Below are 20,000 nucleotides of genomic sequence, written 5' to 3'. Positions count from 1 at the left end.
GAAACATACTTCTCCGCCTTAGCTTTCTCCTCCTTCTCCTTCTTCTCCTTCTCTTTCTCCAACTCCTTCTGTCTCTCCTCCTTCTCCTTCTGCTTTTCCTCCTTCTCCTTCTGTTTCTGCTCCTTCCTCTCCTTTTTCTCCTGCTTTTCTTTCCTGTGATAGAGAGAGAGAGAGAGAGAGAGAGAGAGAGAGAGAGAGAGAGAGAGAGAGATTAGACTAGACTAGATTAGATTCAACTTCATTGTCATTACAGTACAAGTACTATACAACGAAATGCAGTTAAGCATCTAACCAGAGAGAGATAGAATGAGAGAAGGGGAGGATGAGAGGGGGGAGGATGAGGGAGGGGGGAGGTAGAGAGAGGGAGGGAGGGAGAGAGGAGGGAGGTAGAGAGAGGGAGGGAGGGAGAGAGGGGGGAGGTTAAGAGAGGGAGGGAGGTAGAGAGAGGGGGGAGTATGAGAGAGGGAGAGAGGGAGAGAGAGGGGGGATTATGAGAGAGGGAGAGAGGGAGAGAGGGAGAGAGGGAGGAGGTTGAGAGAGGGAGGGAGGGAGAGAGGGGGGAGGTTGAGAGAGGGAGGGAGGGAGAGAGGGTGGAGGTAGAGAGAGGGGGGAGGTTGAGAGAGGGAGAGGTTGAGAGGGGGGAGGTTGAGAGGGGGAGGTTGAGAGGGGGAGGTTGAGAGGGAGAGGTTGAGAGAGGGAGAAAGAGATAGAGAGAGATAGAAAGAGAGATAGAAAGAGAGATAGAGAGAATGATGAAGAGAGAGAAAGAGATAGAGAGAGAATGATAGAGGTAGAGGGAGAGAGGAGGGAGGTTGAGAGAGGGGGAGAGGGAGAGAGGAGGGAGGTTGAGAGAGGGGGAGAGGGGGAGGATGAGGGGAGTGAGGAGAGAGAGGTGATAGAGGAGAGGAGAGAGAGGGAGAGCTGAGAGTAAAGAGAGACAGGGGCGAGAGGCCCTTGTGCGTCTCGGGAGCTACAGGGTTCTGTCGAAGACTGTCTTTCATTCTTACTCTTTTTGCGCTTTCCTCTCTTTCTTGTCTTCTCCTTGTTTCTTTCTCTTCTTTTCATCTTTTTCTTCCTTTTCTTCTTTTTCTTCTTTTTCTTCTTTTTCTTCTTTTTCTTCCTTTTCTTCCTTGTCCTTCTCTTCATCCCTACGAGAGATCAACGTCTTCAGTTAGGAAAGCATACATGACGTCTGTGTGTGTGTGTGTGTGTGTGTGTGTGTGTGAGTGTGTGTGTGTGTGTGTGTTCTTACTCGTCGTTATTGTTGCTGTTGTTTATGTTGAGGACCCCCGAACAAGGCCTAGAGAAAACATCATCATCTTCATCATCATCATCATCACCATCATCATCATCACCATCATCATCATCATCACCATCATCATCATCACCATCACCATCATCATCACCATCATCACCATCATCATCATCACCACCATCATCATCATCATCATCATCACCACCATCATCATCATCATCATCATCACCATCATCATCATCATCATCATCATCATCACCATCATCACCATCATCATCATCATCATCATCATCACCATCACCATCATCATCACCATCATCATCACCATCATCATCATCATCATCATCATCATCATCACCATCATCATCATCATCACCATCATCATCATCATCATCATCATCATCATCACCATCATCATCATCATCATCATCATCATCACCATCATCATCATCATCATCATCCTCATCATCATCATCATCATCACCATCATCATCATCATCATCACCATCATCATCATCATCATCATCATCACCATCATCATCATCATCACCATCATCATCATCATCATCATCACCATCACCATCATCATCATCACCATCATCATCATCATCATCATCAGCTTCATTTGAGGTTTTCTTCGCTAGGTTCTATAAGGTTCTCACCTGAGTTGGTCTGGCCCCTCCCCCTCCTCCTCCATATCCTGTAGTACGATGCGGGGCGGGGTTAGGCAGGGGGCGGGGCTTACAGGGGTCACCCTCTCTGACATGGGAAGTGCTTCCTCTGGCTTCCTGTGGGAGAGGAAACAGGCCTAAAGTGTTGTTATAGCAACACACGCTGAGGTCATGTCCCTATAGTAAGGGAAACATATGAAAATCTGCGAAGTAAATCGTTACCAAAAAATTTCTTCACCAATGTGTTTCTAAAGGTGTGTAATAAATGTATTACATGATGTGAAATGAAAAATGTATGTAGGGTGTAGGGTGTAGTGTGTAGTGTGTAGGGGTAGTGTGTAGTGTGTAGGGTGTAGGGTGTAGTGTGTAGTGTGTAGTGTGTAGGGTGTAGGGTGTAGTGTGTAGTGTGTAGTGTGTAGTGTGTAGTGTGTAGTGTGTAGTGTGTAGGGGTAGTGTGTAGTGTGTAGGGTGTAGTGTGTAGTGTGTAGTGTGTAGTGTGTAGTGTGTAGGGTGTAGTGTGTAGGGTGTAGTGTGTAGTGTGTAGGGTGTAGTGTGTAGTGTGTAGGGTGTAGTGTGTAGGGTGTAGGTGTAGTGTGTAGTGTGTAGTGTGTAGGGGTAGTGTGTAGTGTGTAGGGTGTAGTGTGTAGTGTGTAGTGTGTAGGGTGTAGGGTGTAGTGTGTAGTGTGTAGTGTGTAGTGTGTAGGGGTAGTGTGTAGTGTGTAGTGTGTAGGGGTAGTGTGTAGTGTGTAGTGTGTAGGGGTAGTGTGTAGTGTGTAGGGTGTAGTGTGTAGGGGTAGTGTGTAGTGTGTAGGGGTAGTGTGTAGTGTGTAGTGTGTAGTGTGTAGTGTGTAGGGTGTAGTGTGTAGGGTGTAGGGTGTAGTGTGTAGTGTGTAGGGTGTAGTGTGTAGGGTGTAGTGTGTAGGGTGTAGGGTGTAGTGTGTAGTGTGTAGGGTGTAGTGTGTAGGGTGTAGTGTGTAGTGTGTAGTGTGTAGGGTGTAGTGTGTAGGGCGTAGGGTGTAGTGTGTAGGGTGTAGTGTGTAGGGTGTAGGGTGTAGTGTGTAGGGTGTAGTGTGTAGGGTGTAGTGTGTAGGGTGTAGTGTGTAGTGTGTAGGGGTAGTGTGTAGGGTGTAGTGTGTAGGGTGTAGGGGTAGTGTGTAGTGTGTAGGGTGTAGGGTGTAGGGGTAGTGTGTAGTGTGTAGTGTGTAGTGGGTAGTGTGTAGTGTGTAGTGTGTAGTGTGTAGTGTGTAGTGTGTAGGGTGTAGTGTGTAGTGTGTAGTGTGTAGTGTGTAGGGGTAGTGTGTAGTGTGTAGGGTGTAGGGTGTAGTGTGTAGGGGTAGTGTGTAGGGTGTAGGGGTAGGCACGAGGGGTTGATGTAGGATTGGGCTGTCCTCAGAGAGACTAGATGAGAGTTAGGCAACGTTGCCAGGCAACGGAGGCTTACAGACAGACAGACAGACAGACATCCCTGGTTAAGCTCTCAGCCCCATAGCCTCTCTGTACTGTCGTGTCATTGGACGAACAGCCCCAACCCTCTCCTCTGATTGGTGGAGATCTGGAGCATGTAGCTGTGGTCACCATTCATCTCCATGATGACAACTGACCAGTCAGGAGGCTGTCATGGTTACCAAGGCTACAATATCACATATTATCATGGTTACCAAGGCTACAATATCACATATTATCATGGTTACCAAGGCTACAATATCACATATTATACAACAGTTAGTTCCGACCAAGTAATTTGATTGGACAAGAGGCATTCCATGAGTTACGATATATGTATAACAGCACTGGGACTTTTAACTATATGTAGCACTCCGCCGCACAGGTGTTAAATTACCGTTAATTAGACTACATTGTTACTAAGAAGACATTAGCCAATCAGCGCGCAAAGCAAAACTCTCAGTTTTTAAATCCTCAATTTTGGCCGCCATTGGCCAAAAGCTGTAATTTGGCTCTACAAGTGTTAATATATCATTTTATGAAGTTTTAATATGTTTTCAGGCGAGAAAGTAACCATATATATTCACAAAATGTATCGGTTATCAAAATACCCGTTTTTCTTTTTTATTTTATTTATTAATTTAGTATATCTCTGATCTGACGTTTTTTCCCCCATTTCTGTGGGAAACTTCGCTAGTTGAACAGTCCCGTTGAGGAACTATTTTTTCTTGACGGAGCCAAAATAAATGATTAAATAAACAAACAAATCATAATCTGTTGTCACTTATTACTGTTAACTAATAAATTGCGCTGTAGAACTTCGGTACTCGGCCTGGCGGCCTCGTACCTACGACCGAATCACAGCCGTGCTGATATTCAGTATAACACACTCCCTCTCGTGTGATATTGCTTAATTATCATGGTTACCAAGGCTACAATATCACATATTATCATGGTTACCAAGGCTACAATATGTACATATGTAATGTCAGCACCACCACCACCATCCAACACCTGTCCTACGCCAGAACAGGCCAACAGAGGGCAGCATCTCCAGGCCGCTTCACTCCACCCTGACCCACCTCCACACAAGCAACACCTACGCCAGGATGCTGTTCATTAACTTCAGCTCAGCATTCAACACTGTGGTGACTGTTTCCTCCTTAGTCACCGCGACTGTTGAACTGTAAACTTTAGTTGACTCGTGATACCAACACCGACGACTTCTGTACGTTGCAATCATTTGTTTACTTTATTATAAAAACATGATACACTAAAACAGTTTCGCGTGTGGCAACACGGTCAAAGACTGTGTGCTCACCAGTTCAATCAGTAACACCTGTAGCCTACCGGTGAGCTCACCTATATACCTGTGCACTCCTATGCCCTCGCCACTCAGTGGTCAACAGTAAAAATGACATCCAGCACAGACATAATGGCTGCAACAAACACCATCATCATCCCCTCCAAGCTGGTCACCAAACTCAGAGACCTCGGCATCAGCACCTCCCTCTGCAACAGACCCCAGACTTCCTCACCAACAGACCCCAGACTCCCTCACCAACAGACCCCAGACTCCCTCACCAACAGACCCCAGACTCCCTCACCAACAGGACCCCAGACTCCCTCACCAACAGACCCCAGACTCCCTCACTAACAGACCCCAGACTCCCTCACCAACAGACCCCAGACTCCCTCACCAACAGACCCCAGACTCCCTCACCAACAGACCCCAGACTCCCTCACCAACAGACCCCAGACTCCCTCACCAACAGGACCCCAGACTCCCTCACCAACAGACCCCAGACTCCCTCACCAACAGACCCCAGCTCGTCAAGCTGGACACCCGCTCCACCTCCTCCTCCTCCTCCTCCTCCACCCTGACCCTGAACACCTCCTCCTCCTCCTCCTCCACCCTGACCCTGAACACCTCCTCCTCCTCCTCCTCCACCTCCTCCTCCACCCTGACCACCTCTTCCTCCTCCACCCTGACCCTGAACACCACCTCCTCCTCCTCCTCCTCCTCCTCCACCCTGACCACCTCCTCCTCCTCCTCCTCCTCCTCCACCCTGACCACCTCCTCCTCCTCCACCCTGACCCTGAACACCTCCTCCTCCTCCTCCTCCTCCTCCACCCTGACCCTGACCACCGGCGTGCCTCAAGGCTGCGTGTTGAGCCCCCTCCTCTCTACTCCCTCTTCACCGACGTCTGCGTACCGATGCGTGGCTCTTAACTCCATCATCAAGTTGGCAGACGACACCACACTGTGGTGGTTGGCCTGATAAGTAACAACGAGGAGTCGGCCTACAGGGAGGAGGTCCAACATCTGGCGTTGTGGTGCGCTGACAACAACCTGGCCCTCGACACCAGGAAAACCAAGGAGATCATGGTGGACTTCAGGAAAACTGGGGTGCAGCGTTACACTCAATCAATGACATGGAGGTGGAGGGTGTTCCCAGCTTCAAGTTCCTGGGTGTCCACATCTCCACATGAGGACCTCTCCTGGAACCCTCAACTCCTGACCCTGACCCTACCATCTAAGAGACTCAGTTTGACCCCTGACCCTGACCCTACCATCTAAGAGACTCAGGAGGTACAGGATCCTCGGGTCTGTTTGACCCCTGACCCTGACCCTACCATCTAAGAGACTCAGGAGGTACAGGATCCTCGGGTCTGTTTGACCCCTGACCCTGACCCTACCATCTAAGAGACTCAGGGGGTACAGGATCCTCAGGTCTGTTTGACCCCTGACCCTACCATCTAAGAGACTCAGGAGGTACAGGATCCTCGGGTCTGTTTGACCCCTGACCCTGACCCTACCATCTAAGAGACTCAGGAGGTACAGGATCCTCGGGTCTGTTTGACCCCTGACCCTACCATCTCCAGACTCCATCTCCAGATCTCCAGACTCCATCTCCAGACTCCAGCAGGCTGCAGAGCAGTTTCTTTCACAGAGCTGTCACTCTGATAAACAACCCCCCCCCTCCCAATATGGGGTACACTGACTCTCACTACCCCCCCCCCCCCCCCCCCAGTCACTCTGGACAACCAATTGAGCCTTTACACTCCTGCTGGTGGCACACACCGCTGGTCAATGAGATCCCTCAGTTACCCTATTACACTACTGCTGTTTACCAATGCTGCCTTTGCACAAACCACAGAACAGAACATCTTCTGAGGTGTGATACACACAGTCATGTGAAACAGTTTAGACACCCCATGAAAACCGTTGTCTTTTTTCAACATCAGAAATCAAGTGCATCACATCAGGCGTAGAACATGGTTAGAGGATTTTGGAGGAGTCTGTCTTATTTAAACTTCTGATATTTTGTTTGGTTTGATTGTTGAAGTGAGTGGCATTGTGGTATATTTTGACACACACACTCACACACACACACACACACACACACACACACACACACACACACACTGTATATAATGTACACACCTGTAGAATGTGTCTTTTGCACACGTTCATAGACTTGTATAGTTCTGTAAGGATTCTCCTGACTCAGCATCCCTGTGTCCTTAGAGCCACACGGTCGAGGCCCTGTCTCACATGTTCATCCCTGTGTCCTTAGAGCCACACGGTCAAGGCCCTGTCTCACATGTTCATCCCTGTGTCCTTAGAGCCACACGGTCAAGGCCCTGTCTCACATGTTCATCCCTGTGTCCTTAGAGCCACACGGTCAAGGCCCTGTCTCACATGTTCATCCCTGTGTCCTTAGAGCCACACGGTCAAGGCCCTGTCTCACATGTTCATCCCTGTGTCCTTAGAGCCACACGGTCAAGGCCCTGTCTCACATGTTCATTTCAAAACGGCCTATCTTCCTGTGACCTTTAACCTGAAGTGACAGTAACCCCTTTTTCACACCTTGACCATCTCTAAGTCATGTGATAGGCCTGTATAGACGCCTTGTCGTAACCTTGTATTTGCATATCATTGAGGGTATTTAATGTGTGACAGAGGACAATCCCTTCCTCTCCCACCCTCAGACCAGCTGAGTAGAAGCTCTCCCACCCTCAGACCAGCTGAGTAGAAGCTCTCCCACCCTCAGACCAGCTGAGTAGAAGCTCTCCCACCCTCAGACCAGCTGAGTAGAAGCTCTCCCACCCTCAGACCAGCTGAGTAGAAGCTCTCCCACCCTCAGACCAGCTGAGTAGAAGCTCTCCCACCCTCAGGCCAGCTGAGTAGAAGCTCTCCCACCCTCAGAGAGAAGCGCTGTAATCTGTCATTGTCAACTTACGGTGTTGTGATTAATAAATAGTCTCAGAAGTCTGAAGTTGTTTTTACTTGTGATCGATTTCAACTCAAATTCTTTGAAGTCAAGAGACTTCAGCGTCACCATGGCGACGTGAAAAGAGGCCATCAGAAGGAAGCTTGTAGATGTGTGTGTGTGTGTGAGTCTGGGAAGGGGTTTTAAAACATCTCCAAACAATTAGATCATTCCAGCCATTCCACTGTGCGTCCGGAGAATAATTTATGAATGGAGAACATATAAAACAACAGCCGACGTCAACATACAATGTCATCACCTGACCAACAGGTATCTCTTGCCACTATTGACGTCAAAGTACGCGTATGCACCTACCTTAAGAAAGAAACCCACACTAGTTTGAATGTCTGAAGGTTTAAATAAATAACAATATAACGCTTATTAATCTCCCTGCTGATGATGAATGTTCCTGATGGTAGAGAGAGAGAGAGAGAGAGAGAGAGAGAGAGAGAGTTTAAACTCCCTCTATCTCCGGCTCACCTGAGATAGGCGTGCTAATCCGTCGCCCTTAGCAACCCAGGGACATGTCCTTGTCCGTCTCGCTGGCTAGCAGAACTCCAGGGGGGCAACAACAACAACAACAACAACAACCGCTCATCGTCATGGAAACCGCTCGGAACAAATGGACAACCCCCGTTCCCCCACCACCTTGAAGCAAACGCCGCTTCTCCGGGAATGCGGAGGGAATGCCCTGTGCAGAGAGACAGAGAGAGGGGCAGCGTGGGTAATCGTCCGGGTGGGTGAAGGCCTCTGTGCCGGTCGTCCACTGACCCTGAACAGGCTTTAGGGATTAACAGATGGATAATAACCTGTGACCATCACACAGTCACACACACCTGGAGCCTATCCTACTCTCTCTCTCTCTCTCTCTCTCTCTCTCTCTCTCTCTCTGTGTCCCTCTCTCTCTCTCACACTCACCTGGAGCCTATCCTACTCTCTCTCTCTCTCTCTCTCTGTCCCTCCCTCCCTCTCTCTCTCTCTCTCTCTCTCTGTGTCCCTCTCTCTCTCTCTCACACTCACCTGGAGCCTATCCTACTCTCTCTCTCTCTCTGTCCCTCCCTCTCTCTTTCTCTCTCTCTCTCTGTCCCTCTTTCTCTCTGCCTGTCCCTCCTTCTCTCACTCTATGTGTGTGTGTGTGTGTGTGTGTGTGTGTGTGTGTGTGTGTGTGTGTAGGGCAGGGGTGAGAGGTCAAGGTGAGGGACCTCAGGAACAGAGGGTTAGCCAGCAGGGGTCCAGAGGTGTGTGTGTGTGTGTGTGCACAGCAGGGGTCCAGAGGTGTGTGTGTGTGTGTGTGTGTGTGTGTGTGTCTGTGTGTGTGTCTGTGTGTGTGTTTGTGTGTGTGTGTGATCGGGAGGATTACAGGCAGGAGGACGGCTTTCCTCTCTGCTTACTCAGCACTCTGCTCTAATGCTGCACCACACACACACACACACACACACACACACACACACAGAAAGACACACAGAAAGACACACACACACACACACACACACAGAAAGACACACACACACACACACGCGCGCGCACACACACACACACACACACACACACAGAAAGACACACACACACACACACACAGAGAAAGACACACACACACACACAAAGACACACACACACACACACACACAGAGCTCTGTGCGCTAATTCCCTATAAGCCTATCAAAGCAGTCCAGAGGGTTAAACGCAGCAGGCAGCAGACTGGTTAAGTGACACTTGGCCAAGCAAGGCAGGTTTGTTTGTATAACACATCTCACACAATAGGGCCGACGCAAAGTGCTTTGGCAGGACATCAAAAGCACAGGTGCATGGTTTAAGACGTGACATTAGTCTTGTAATCCATGGTGTTAAATTGTGACATGGTTGTTATGTCCGCCCTATTTGGGGTTATTAATGGGGACATGTTTTGCATGCCTGACACAGAACACCTAATGCCTTGTATAATGGTTTCTATTGTATTGTTAAAAAAGGATGCAAGCTCATTGCATTTACTAGTCGAGTGAAATTCCTGAGCAATGGGTGTTGAGGGAGTTAGTCTGTCAATATATACATATTGTTAGTCTGTCATACAGACAGGGCAATGTCAGTTACTTGATTGAAAACCTTTATTGTCCCGAATGGGGAAATTTTGTTGTCAAACAGCTTAGTTAGGGCAGACAGAAAACATTCAATAAAATACATAAAACAGTGCAGGCTCAATAAGTAAAAAGTTCCAAGTTGTAACAAAGTTACAACAACATTTGAAATATCTAGGCCTTTGGTGATGATAAGGTCCAGAGTGTGACCTCGATTATGAGTCAGGAGTTTGACATGTTGTTGAAGTTCAACTTCAGTTAACACAACAGAGAGTTCTTTGGCTCTGGTGTCTACATGAATATTGAAATCACCAGCAACCATTAAACCATTAAATTCAGTAGTAATGATGGAGAGAAGCTCTGTAAGTCCATTAAAGAAGATAGTCGAGTACTGGGGTGGTCTGTATACAATTATAAAGAGGATTCGAGGGATCCACAACCTTCCGATCACCAGTCCAACTCACTATCCACTAGACCACCACCACCCCCCACTGCTACAGAGTCACATGACCTTACACTACCCCTCCCTGAGTCACATGACCTTACACTACCCCTCCCTGAGTCACATGACCTTACACTACCCCTCCCTGAGTCACATGACCTTACACTACCCCTCCCTGAGTCACATGACCTTACACTACCCCTCCCTGAGTCACATGACCTTACACTACCCCTCCCCGAGTCACATGACCTTACACTACCCCTCCCTGAGTCACATGACCTTACACTACCCCTCCCCGAGTCACATGACCTTACATTACATCCCTGTGTAAGTCCTGAGAATGTGATGCATTTCCTCTTCTGTGGCTTTACTCTCCGACAGTTTGGGATTTAAAAATGATTAAAAAAATGAAACAAACGACCTGGAGGTTGAAGTTAGACGTTCACAGCTTTTATTTCATGGTACACGTGTACATATCGGTTTCATCCTTCAGAAATGACAACACTTTTTAAGCATAGTCCCCCGATTTCAGGGTACCCAAAAGTAATGGGACAATTGGCCCGGCAGGCAGGGGTTTCTGGGAAGTCTGGTGTGTTCTGTGTCGGTTTGTGTTTATGGCGTTGGCGTCTGGGCTGTGTCTGCGTTTGGGTTTGGGGTGTAGGGTCTAGGGGTTAGGGGTTAGGGGTTAGGGGTTAGGGGTTAGTGTTTATGGTGTCGGCGTCTGGGCTTATAGTGTCTGCGTCTGGGTTTGGGGTGTAGGGGTTAGGGGTTAGGGGTTAGGGGTTAGGGGTTAGGGGTTAGTGTTTATGGTGTCGGCGTCTGGGCTTATAGTGTCTGCGTCTGGGTTTGGGGTGTAGGGGTTTGGGGTAAGGGTGTAGGGGTTAGGGGTTAGGGGTTAGGGGTTAGTGTTTATGGTGTTGGCGTCTGGGCTTATAGTGTCTGCGTTTGGGTTTGGGGTGTAGGGGTTAGGGGTTAGGGTCTAGGGGTTAGGGGTTAGTGTTTAGTGTTTATGGTGTTGGCGTCTGGGCTTATAGTGTCTGCGTTTGGGTTTGGGGTGTAGGGGTTTGGGCTTAGGCTTTTGGGGTTTGGGGTAAGGGTGAAGGGTGTAGGGGTTAGGGGTTAGGGTCTAGGGGTTAGGGGTTAGGGGTTAGGGGTTAGGGGTTAGTGTTTATGGTGTCGGCGTCTGGGCTTATAGTGTCTGCGTTTGGGTTTGGGGTGTAGGGGTTAGGGGTTAGGGGTTAGGGGTTAGGGGTTAGTGTTTATGGTGTCGGCGTCTGGGCTTATAGTGTCTGCGTCTGGGTTTGGGGTGTAGGGGTTTGGGGTAAGGGTGTAGGGGTTAGGGGTTAGGGGTTAGGGGTTAGGGGTTAGTGTTTATGGTGTTGGCGTCTGGGCTTATAGTGTCTGCGTTTGGGTTTGGGGTGTAGGGGTTAGGGGTTAGGGTCTAGGGGTTAGGGGTTAGTGTTTAGTGTTTATGGTGTTGGCGTCTGGGCTTATAGTGTCTGCGTTTGGGTTTGGGGTGTAGGGGTTTGGGCTTAGGCTTTCGGGGTTTGGGGTAAGGGTGAAGGGTGTAGGGGTTAGGGGTTAGGGGTTAGGGTCTAGGGGTTAGGGGTTAGGGGTTAGGGGTTAGGGGTTAGTGTTTATGGCGTCGGCGTCTGGGCTTATAGTGTCTGCGTTTGGGTTTGGGGTGTAGGGGTTTGGGCTTAGGCTTTTGGGGTTTGGGGTAAGGGTGAAGGGTGTAGGGGTTAGGGGTTAGGGTCTAGGGGTTAGGGGTTAGGGGTTAGGGGTTAGGGGTTAGTGTTTATGGCGTTGGCGTCTGGGCTTATAGTGTCTGCGTTTGGGTTTGGGGTGTAGGGGTTTGGGCTTAGGCTTTCGGGGTTTGGGGTAAGGGTGAAGGGTGTAGGGGTTAGGGTCTAGGGGTTAGGGGTTAGGGGTTAGGGGTTAGTGTTTATGGCGTCGGCGTCTGGGCTTATAGTGTCTGCGTTTGGGTTTGGGGTGTAGGGGTTTGGGCTTAGGCTTTTGGGGTTTGGGGTAAGGGTGAAGGGTGTAGGGGTTAGGGGTTAGGGTCTAGGGGTTAGGGGTTAGGGGTTAGGGGTTAGGGGTTAGTGTTTATGGTGTCGGCGTCTGGGCTTATAGTGTCTGCGTTTGGGTTTGGGGTGTAGGGGTTTGGGCTGAGGCTTTTGGGGTTTGGGGTAAGGGTGTAGGGATAGGGGGAAAGGGTCTATGGTTTCGGATGTAGGGTCTAGGGGTAAGGGGTTAGAGGTTAGAGGTTGGGGGCAGTCTCCCAGGTGTAGCTGTAGCGCCCCCTGGCTGTGGAGTTGGAGAAGATGCAGGAACTCATCAGGCATGGCGTGCATTTTGTGGCTCGGACCCACGTTGTCATAGTAATGGTGAGGCAGCGGCTTCTCTGATAGGTCGACATGGAAGGGCCAGAAGCCATACAGGTGCACCTGTCAGAGAGTATACCAAATCGCACATAAACACACACATAAACACACACACACACACACATATACTGTATATACACACCTGGTCACAGAGTTCCATCGCCACGCTAGCCAGCATCAGACCAGTGGAGAGGCGGGTCTCCTTGAGGCCCCTCCCCCTCCAGCTCCGCCCCAATTCCAACAGGAAGTCCGGGTTGAAGAATACTACACTCTGATTGGGCCTCAGAGGCTGAAGGGCGCGGTGCACAGCGAATGAGAGCTCAGTGCAGAATGGGTAGGCGAAGGCGGGCATGAGGAGGAGGGCATCGCCGTACGCAGACACACGATTGGCCAATTGACTGGCCAGCAGCGGGTCCTTCCTTAGGTTAGGGTAACTATGGAGACACATCATGACACGTTAGCCAGTTACGCCGAACAAAAATATAAACGCAATACTTTTGTTTTTGCTTCAATTTTTCACAAGTTGAAATCAATGACCCGTGACTTTTTCTATGTACACAATATTCAATATTCATGTAGACACTCTCTGTCCTGTTAGATATCTTTGAACTGAGGTCACACTCTGGACCTTATCATCTCCAAAGGCCTAGGTATTTCAAATGTTGTTGTAACTGACATTCTGGGATATGTTAATGAAAACACCAATGCACTGTTCATAGAGGCCTTTTCCCTAAACCCCGCCCCCCAAAAACCGTCTATTTCAACCTCAGTAAATGACCTTCTACACGATAGCTGCCCTTATATACCTATATAACAACCATGTCACAATTTAACATCATCGACAACAAGACTTTAGATAAAATCATCTCACATTTTAAACCATCCACCTGTACCCTTGTGTCCACCTGATGTCCTGCCAACAAGTTTGGTTTTTTAAACATATTTAGCTGCTTGGCAAATTAATACAAATAATTAACACTTCCCTTTAGTCAGGATTTTTTCCTGAAACCATTATCAAGCCTAGAGCCACTTACTGAACAACTACGGACCCGTATCAAACCTTTATAGAACAAATCATTGAAAAGGTTGTCCATAAACAACTCAGCACCTATTTGACCCTAAATGACCTCTTTGATTACTTTCAATCAGGCTTTTGCCCCCTACATAGCACTGATACAGCCCTTAGTAAGGTCCTTATTGACATTTGCGTAAATACAGATTCTGGGAAAATCTCAGTTTTGGTATTACTAGATCTTACCTCTGACACTGTTGACCACGACATTCTAATAGATAGATAAAAAAAATGGCTAGGACTTTCTGGCACTGCCCTAAACTGGTTCAGATCCAACCTAGATGAAAGAAACTACTATGACATGTGGGGTTCCCCAAGGATCAATACTTGGCCCCCTTCTATTCAATCTCTACATGCTTCCATTGGGACACATCTTACAAATAAACATCAAACAAACATCAAACATAACAAATTATCTACCACAACTAAACTCCTCAAAAGAAGTTCGGAAACGTTATGTTGGTTGATTATTCCTCCCCTTTAATAATACCAATTGGTATTGTATTTTATATTGTTGGAAAGCCTGATTAGTCACCTTTACAACGAGTAAGGATCATCCATTCATGGAATGAGCAACACAGCTAAACGTGTGGGTAGCGGCCCAGAAATATATTTTTTATAAATATAAATCAGCCTACCTATCACCTGAAAAACATAACAAGAATGAGAGGTTTCATGTTCAAACAAGACCTTGAAAAACTCCATGCATTTGTTTCGAGTAGACTTGATTGTTGTCATGGCCTACTATCAGGCCTATCTAAAGGAGCTGGTCTACTAACAGGCCTGTCTAAAGGAACTGGTCTACTAACAGGCCTATCTAAAGGAGCTGGTCTACTTACAGACCTATCTGAAGGAGCTGGTCTACTAACAGGCCTGTCTAAAGGAGCTGGTCTACTAACAGGCCTATCTAAAGGAGCTGGTCTACTAACAGGTCTATCTAAAGGAGCTGGTCTACTAACAGGCCTATCTAAAGGAGCTGGTCTACTAACAGGTCTATCTAAAGGAGCTGGTCTACTAACAGACCTATCTGAAGGAGCTGGTCTACTAACAGGCCTATCTAAAGGAGCTGGTCTACTAACAGGCCTATCTAAAGGAGCTGTTCGTAAATTGCAGCTCACATCAGATTCAAGACCCTGGTACTCTGGGCAGCAAAGGGAGCAGACCCTCCCTACTTACAAGCAATGGCCAGGCCTCAAAGAGCCTCTAGGGGGAGTAGTTCTTCCTTCTCATAGCATGGTAACTGTCCAAGGCCCCTGGTCCTAGCATAGATCTGCTTTTCTTATGATGACTGATGGATAGATCATTCACTTACTTAGACGAATGTATTTGCTGTAAGTAGCTTTGGATAAAGGCGTCTGCTAAATGCCAACAAATGTAAATGTAAGATCTAAGTCTGTTTGTTTTTGTGTGTGTGAGTTAGAACTCTCTCCTACCCTCTCTGGATCTGGCTGGGGTTGATGGTCATCAGGCTGGTTCTGTTACCCACATCGTCATGGTTACTGAGTGGACCCAGGTTGAACCTGCAGAGGGGGGTTGGAACATTACACTCAATGATGAAGATGATGATGATGATGATGAAGATGGTAGTTACCTAATGATGAAGTCAGCGTTGTCGATCTCAGCTCCACAGCTGCTGTTCTGTAGGATGCCTCCGCTTCCAACGACAGCACAGCGACCCAACACTTCTGGACCCCAGGGAAGACTCTACACACACACACACACACACACACACACACACACACACACACACTGTGACATCCCTCTCACTACTACCCATAAGCCGGGGGGGTCAGAACCTCAGAGAGCACCCCGGACCCCTAGGCAGAGTGGTCAAGGCGAGATACTCCCCCCTACCGCAGCTGTCCCGTATCCGCCAATCCGTGGGCTCATCGAGCGGATGCCAGCCAGCTGTGCCTGGCAACGGCGTCCCCACAATAAGGGAATAACAAGACCAATGGAGGGGGAGAGAGCTACGTCTACATGGTCAAATGGACTGACTTATATAGCGCCTTTATCCAAAGCGCTTTACAACGGCCTCTCATTCACCCATTCTCACACACATTCACACACCAATGGCGGAAAGCTACCATGCAAGGCTCCGGCCCCGCTCACTGGGAGCAATTTGGGGTCCAGTGTCTTGCCCAAGGACACTTCGACATGTGGCCGGCCGGGGCTCGAACCGCCGATCTGCCAACCATGCGATCATTAGACGGCGGCTCTACCTCCTGAAACACAGCCGCCCCGTCTACGCCAGACACCACAAGGACGGGTGAGAGCCGGTTGCTGGCGGACATTTTAAATATTGAATAGAATAACTGCTGGATTTATGCACAGACCGAGAGACACGGAACAGAGAGGACCGGGTGACCCCTGACCCCTGACCCCTGAGACACTCAGAGAGAGGTACGGAGAAGCCCCTGAGCCACGGCCCCACGACCCCACGACCCCGGGCCAACCCCTGAATACCCCAATACCAACACCCAAATACCCCCGAACAACCCAACGCCGAGCAGTTAGGAATAAATATGCCGACGTGGCTAAATGTATGCAATGTCTCATGTCGTCTCTAGCTTGTGTGTGCAATTCCCCACGGCCTCAGTGAGAGACACACACACTCACACACACACACACACACACATACACACACACACTCACACACACACACACTCACACACACACACACACACACACACACACACACACACACACACCCTCACTGACCTGTGGTAGCATGTTGTAGAGTTCCTCGTCCACAGTTTTAGTTAACTCTTGGTTGTTCTCATATTTGATCGTCTGGCCCAGTTGAGTGTTCTGTTGGGTCAGAAACAGACTTCCTGTGGCATTACAGCAGAATCGCAGTCTCTCCCTGCAGGAGGGAGGGAGGGAGGGAGGGGGGGAGAGAGGGTTTTAGGGCTAGGGTAAAGAAAGACATAACCTGTCGAGCCCTGATCAGACATTACCTATAGAGCCCTGATCAGACATTACCTGTAGAGCTGTGATCAGACATTACCTGTAGAGCCCTGATCAGACATTACCTGTAGAGCTGTGATCAGACATTACCTGTAGAGCTCTCTCTGGGTGATGTTGACGTAGTGAGGGCAGTTCATCAACTCTCTCACCTCCTTTATCAGAGACTGTTGCTTTATCCTGAGAGGGAGGGAGAGGGAGGGGGGGAGGAGGGAGAAAAAGGGAGGAGGGGGGAGGTAGGAGGTGGAGGGGGATAGAGAGGGGGAGGGTGAGAGAGAGTGGGAGGGATATTGAGTATCTGTTTGTTTAATAGTATTTATTTAACCCTGAGTTTTAGTGTCTTTTGCAACTCGTTCCAGTCAGTAGGGGGCAGCAAACTGGAAAGAGTGACGGCCAATGGACGGCCAAAGGAGGTGTGGACATTGGGGATGAACATAGTGATGAATTTGCTGTAGCGTAGATCATGTGGTCCGCATGTTGGCAACCAATCAAAATGTTCAGACTTTTCTTTTGAAACATGGAACTACGTTTCAACGTTGTTGAGAAACACAAACTCGCTAGTCGAGCCAAAATACTGCAACAGTGCAATGGATTCAGTGAGTAATCCCCCACTGCTACCTAGTAACTATAACACCACTTTACATTGTTAGCAGGCTCACAAAACAAGCAGTGTTGGCTGACTATCGATGTGTCGTTGATTTTCAACCATGCGGAAACGTATTCACATTTTTCGAAAGAAAAGCCCGTAAAGTTCCTTACATCGGATCCCGACATGCGGACCAAATGATCAGACTGTGTCACATATTGGATGCCGTTGAAGCTGTGTTTCAGCCTCCCTGTTCAGAGAGGGGCCGGATGTGTACAGAACGGTGTCGTCTGCATACAGATGGATGTATGAGTTAACAGCAGCGCAATATCAATGCCGCAATATCAATGTTATTTATGTGCATTTTGAATAGGGTTGGGCCAAGAATTGAGCCCTGAGACACACCCATGGACAGAATGGAGCCCTGAGAGACACCCATGGACAGAATGGAGCCCTGGGGGACGCCCATGGACAGAATGGAGCCCTTGGGGACGCCCATGGACAGAATGGAGCCCTGGGGGACGCCCATGGACAGAATGGAGCCCTGGGGGACACCCATGGACAGAATGGAGCCCTTGGGGACACCCATGGACAGAATGGAGCCCTGAGAGACGCCAATGGACAGAATGGAGAGATGAGGGACACCCATGGACAGAATGGAGAGATGAGGGACACCCATGGACAGAATGGAGCCCTGGGGGACGCCCATGGACAGAATGGAGCCCTTGGGGACACCCATGGACAGAATGGAGAGATGAGGGACACCCATGGACAGAATGGAGAGATGAGGGACACCCATGGACAGAATGGAGCCCTTGGGGACACCCATGGACAGAATGGAGCCCTTGGGGACACCCATGGACAGAATGGAGCCCTTGGGGACACCCATGGACAGAATGGAGCCCTTGGGGACACCCATGGACAGAATGGAGCCCTGGGGGACACCCATGGACAGAATGGAGCCCTTGGGGACACCCATGGACAGGGACAGTGGGTCAGACAACTCAAGTCTCACAGACTGTACACGGCCAGAGAAATAGCTGATTATATAGTTTATATTATATAGCTTAATTGCTGATTGTGTTCTGGGAGTGTTGGGGAAATACAATTGCGTTGAAAAGCTGGTATCTCAGACGTACGACGTAGCCTCTGTGATTGCATCAGATCTTAATGGGGTCGGGGCAGGCCCAAGGTTAAAGAAAAGGTACCTGAAGTCATGTTTACCCGTTGTTGTTGTTGTACGCACACAAACCTTGAACCTGGTGCTCTCGCATTCAGCAACATGTAGGCCTGTAGGCCTGTTCAAATCCGTTGAGGGACTTGCAACATTTGGCAATAAGTCGAACCAAGCGCAGCCACCTACTGGACAATGTAGTGAAGCGACCCTGAAGCATACTGGACCGACCTTTAACCCTTACATCCCAGAAACACTGAGAGGAACTCACTTCTGGTCTGATGTCATAGAGAGGAACTTGTGTCTCAGTGAGACACACCGATGGGAAGCGTAACTGTTGAATCTCTCAGTCCTGCAAAGACAATTAAACATACTGTTACACACACACACACACACACACACACACACACACACACACACAAACGCACAAAACGGGTGGCAGGGTTAGGGGAGATGGTTAGGGGTAGGGGAGGTTGTATGCATGTCCAGGGGGGGAGGGGGGGTGGCAGGGTTAGGGGAGATGGTTAGGGGTAGGGGAGGTTGTATGCATGGGGGAACAGGCAGGTTTTGAGGAGGGATTTAAAAGTGGAGAGTGAGGGTGAGTCTCTGAGTGGTTGAGGGAGAGAGTTAGAGCCAGTATTTACAGCATTCCCATTTCCTATACTTACAGTAGGGAACATGCATGTAAAACTATTACTACTGCTGCCTTCTGTAACCACCCTCTCCCCTATTGTAGTTGTGTTTCCGCTGCTTTCTCCATCGATTGGCACCAACCCCTCTAGAGGAATGCAGCAGTCACGCTACTCGCTCACGGCTTTGTACCGATCCAGCACCAACTCTGGAGGAACGAGTTTCCCACTGCTGTCAGGACTGCAGAGTCTCTCCCTCCTCATCCCCTCTACCCCCCTGTACAGACCTCCTCATCCCCTCTACCCCCCTGTACAGACCTCCTCATCCTCTCTACCCCCCTGTACAGACCTCCTCATCCCCTCTACCCCCCTGTACAGACCTCCTCATCCCCTCTACCCCCCTGTACAGACCTCCTCATCCCCTCTACCCCCCTGTACAGACCTCCCCATCCTCTCTACCCCCCTGTACAGACCTCCTCATCCCCTCTACACCCCTGTACAGACCTCCTCATCCCCTCTACCCCCTGTACAGACCTCCTCATCCCCTCTACACCCCTGTACAGACCTCCTCATCCCCTCTACCCCCCTGTACAGACCTCCTCATCCCCTCTACCCCCTGTACAGACCTCTTCATCCCCTCTACCCCCCCTGTACAGACGTCCTCATCCCCTCTACCCCCCTGTACAGACCTCCTCATCCCCTCTACCCCCCTGTACAGACCTCCTCATCCCCTCTACCCCCTGTACAGACCTCTTCATCCCCTCTACCCCCCCTGTACTGACCTCCTCATCCCCTCTACCCCCCTGTACAGACCTCTTCATCCCCTCTACCCCCTGTACAGACCTCTTCATCCCCTCTACCCCCCTGTACAGACCTCTTCATCCCCTCCTCATCACACACTGTGTGTGTGTGTGTGTGTGTGTTCTCACCCTGTGTCCCTCTGCATCCAGGAGCAGAGCAGGAGAGTGTGCACCAGAACAGGAACAGCCAGGACCAGTAGTCTGAGTCTGGGACTCACAGCCATGCTC

General features: G+C 49.3%; 1 protein-coding gene across 1 annotated transcript in view; it reads right to left on the bottom strand.

The window, feature by feature from the left end:
* The window catches only part of cnga1b (cyclic nucleotide gated channel subunit alpha 1b), a gene marked incomplete at both ends in the record, with an annotated part of 14,326 nt that extends 10,812 nt beyond the window's left edge, over nt 1-3,514 (bottom strand). Inside the window, 3 exons of the mRNA XM_080544230.1 lie at nt 10-153; nt 1,918-2,043; nt 3,456-3,514. Of these exons, the coding sequence (XP_080400356.1) occupies nt 10-153; nt 1,918-2,043; nt 3,456-3,514 (329 nt within the window). The remainder of the gene's footprint in view (nt 1-9; nt 154-1,917; nt 2,044-3,455) is intronic.
* Nucleotides 3,515-20,000: the final 16,486 nt, after the last annotated feature.

Source organism: Nansenia antarctica, assembly GCF_963989245.1.
Source record: "Nansenia antarctica genome assembly, chromosome: 13".
In the NCBI taxonomy this organism is placed as follows: Eukaryota; Metazoa; Chordata; class Actinopteri; order Argentiniformes; family Microstomatidae; genus Nansenia; species Nansenia antarctica.
This window is presented reverse-complemented; position numbering and strand designations above follow the sequence as displayed.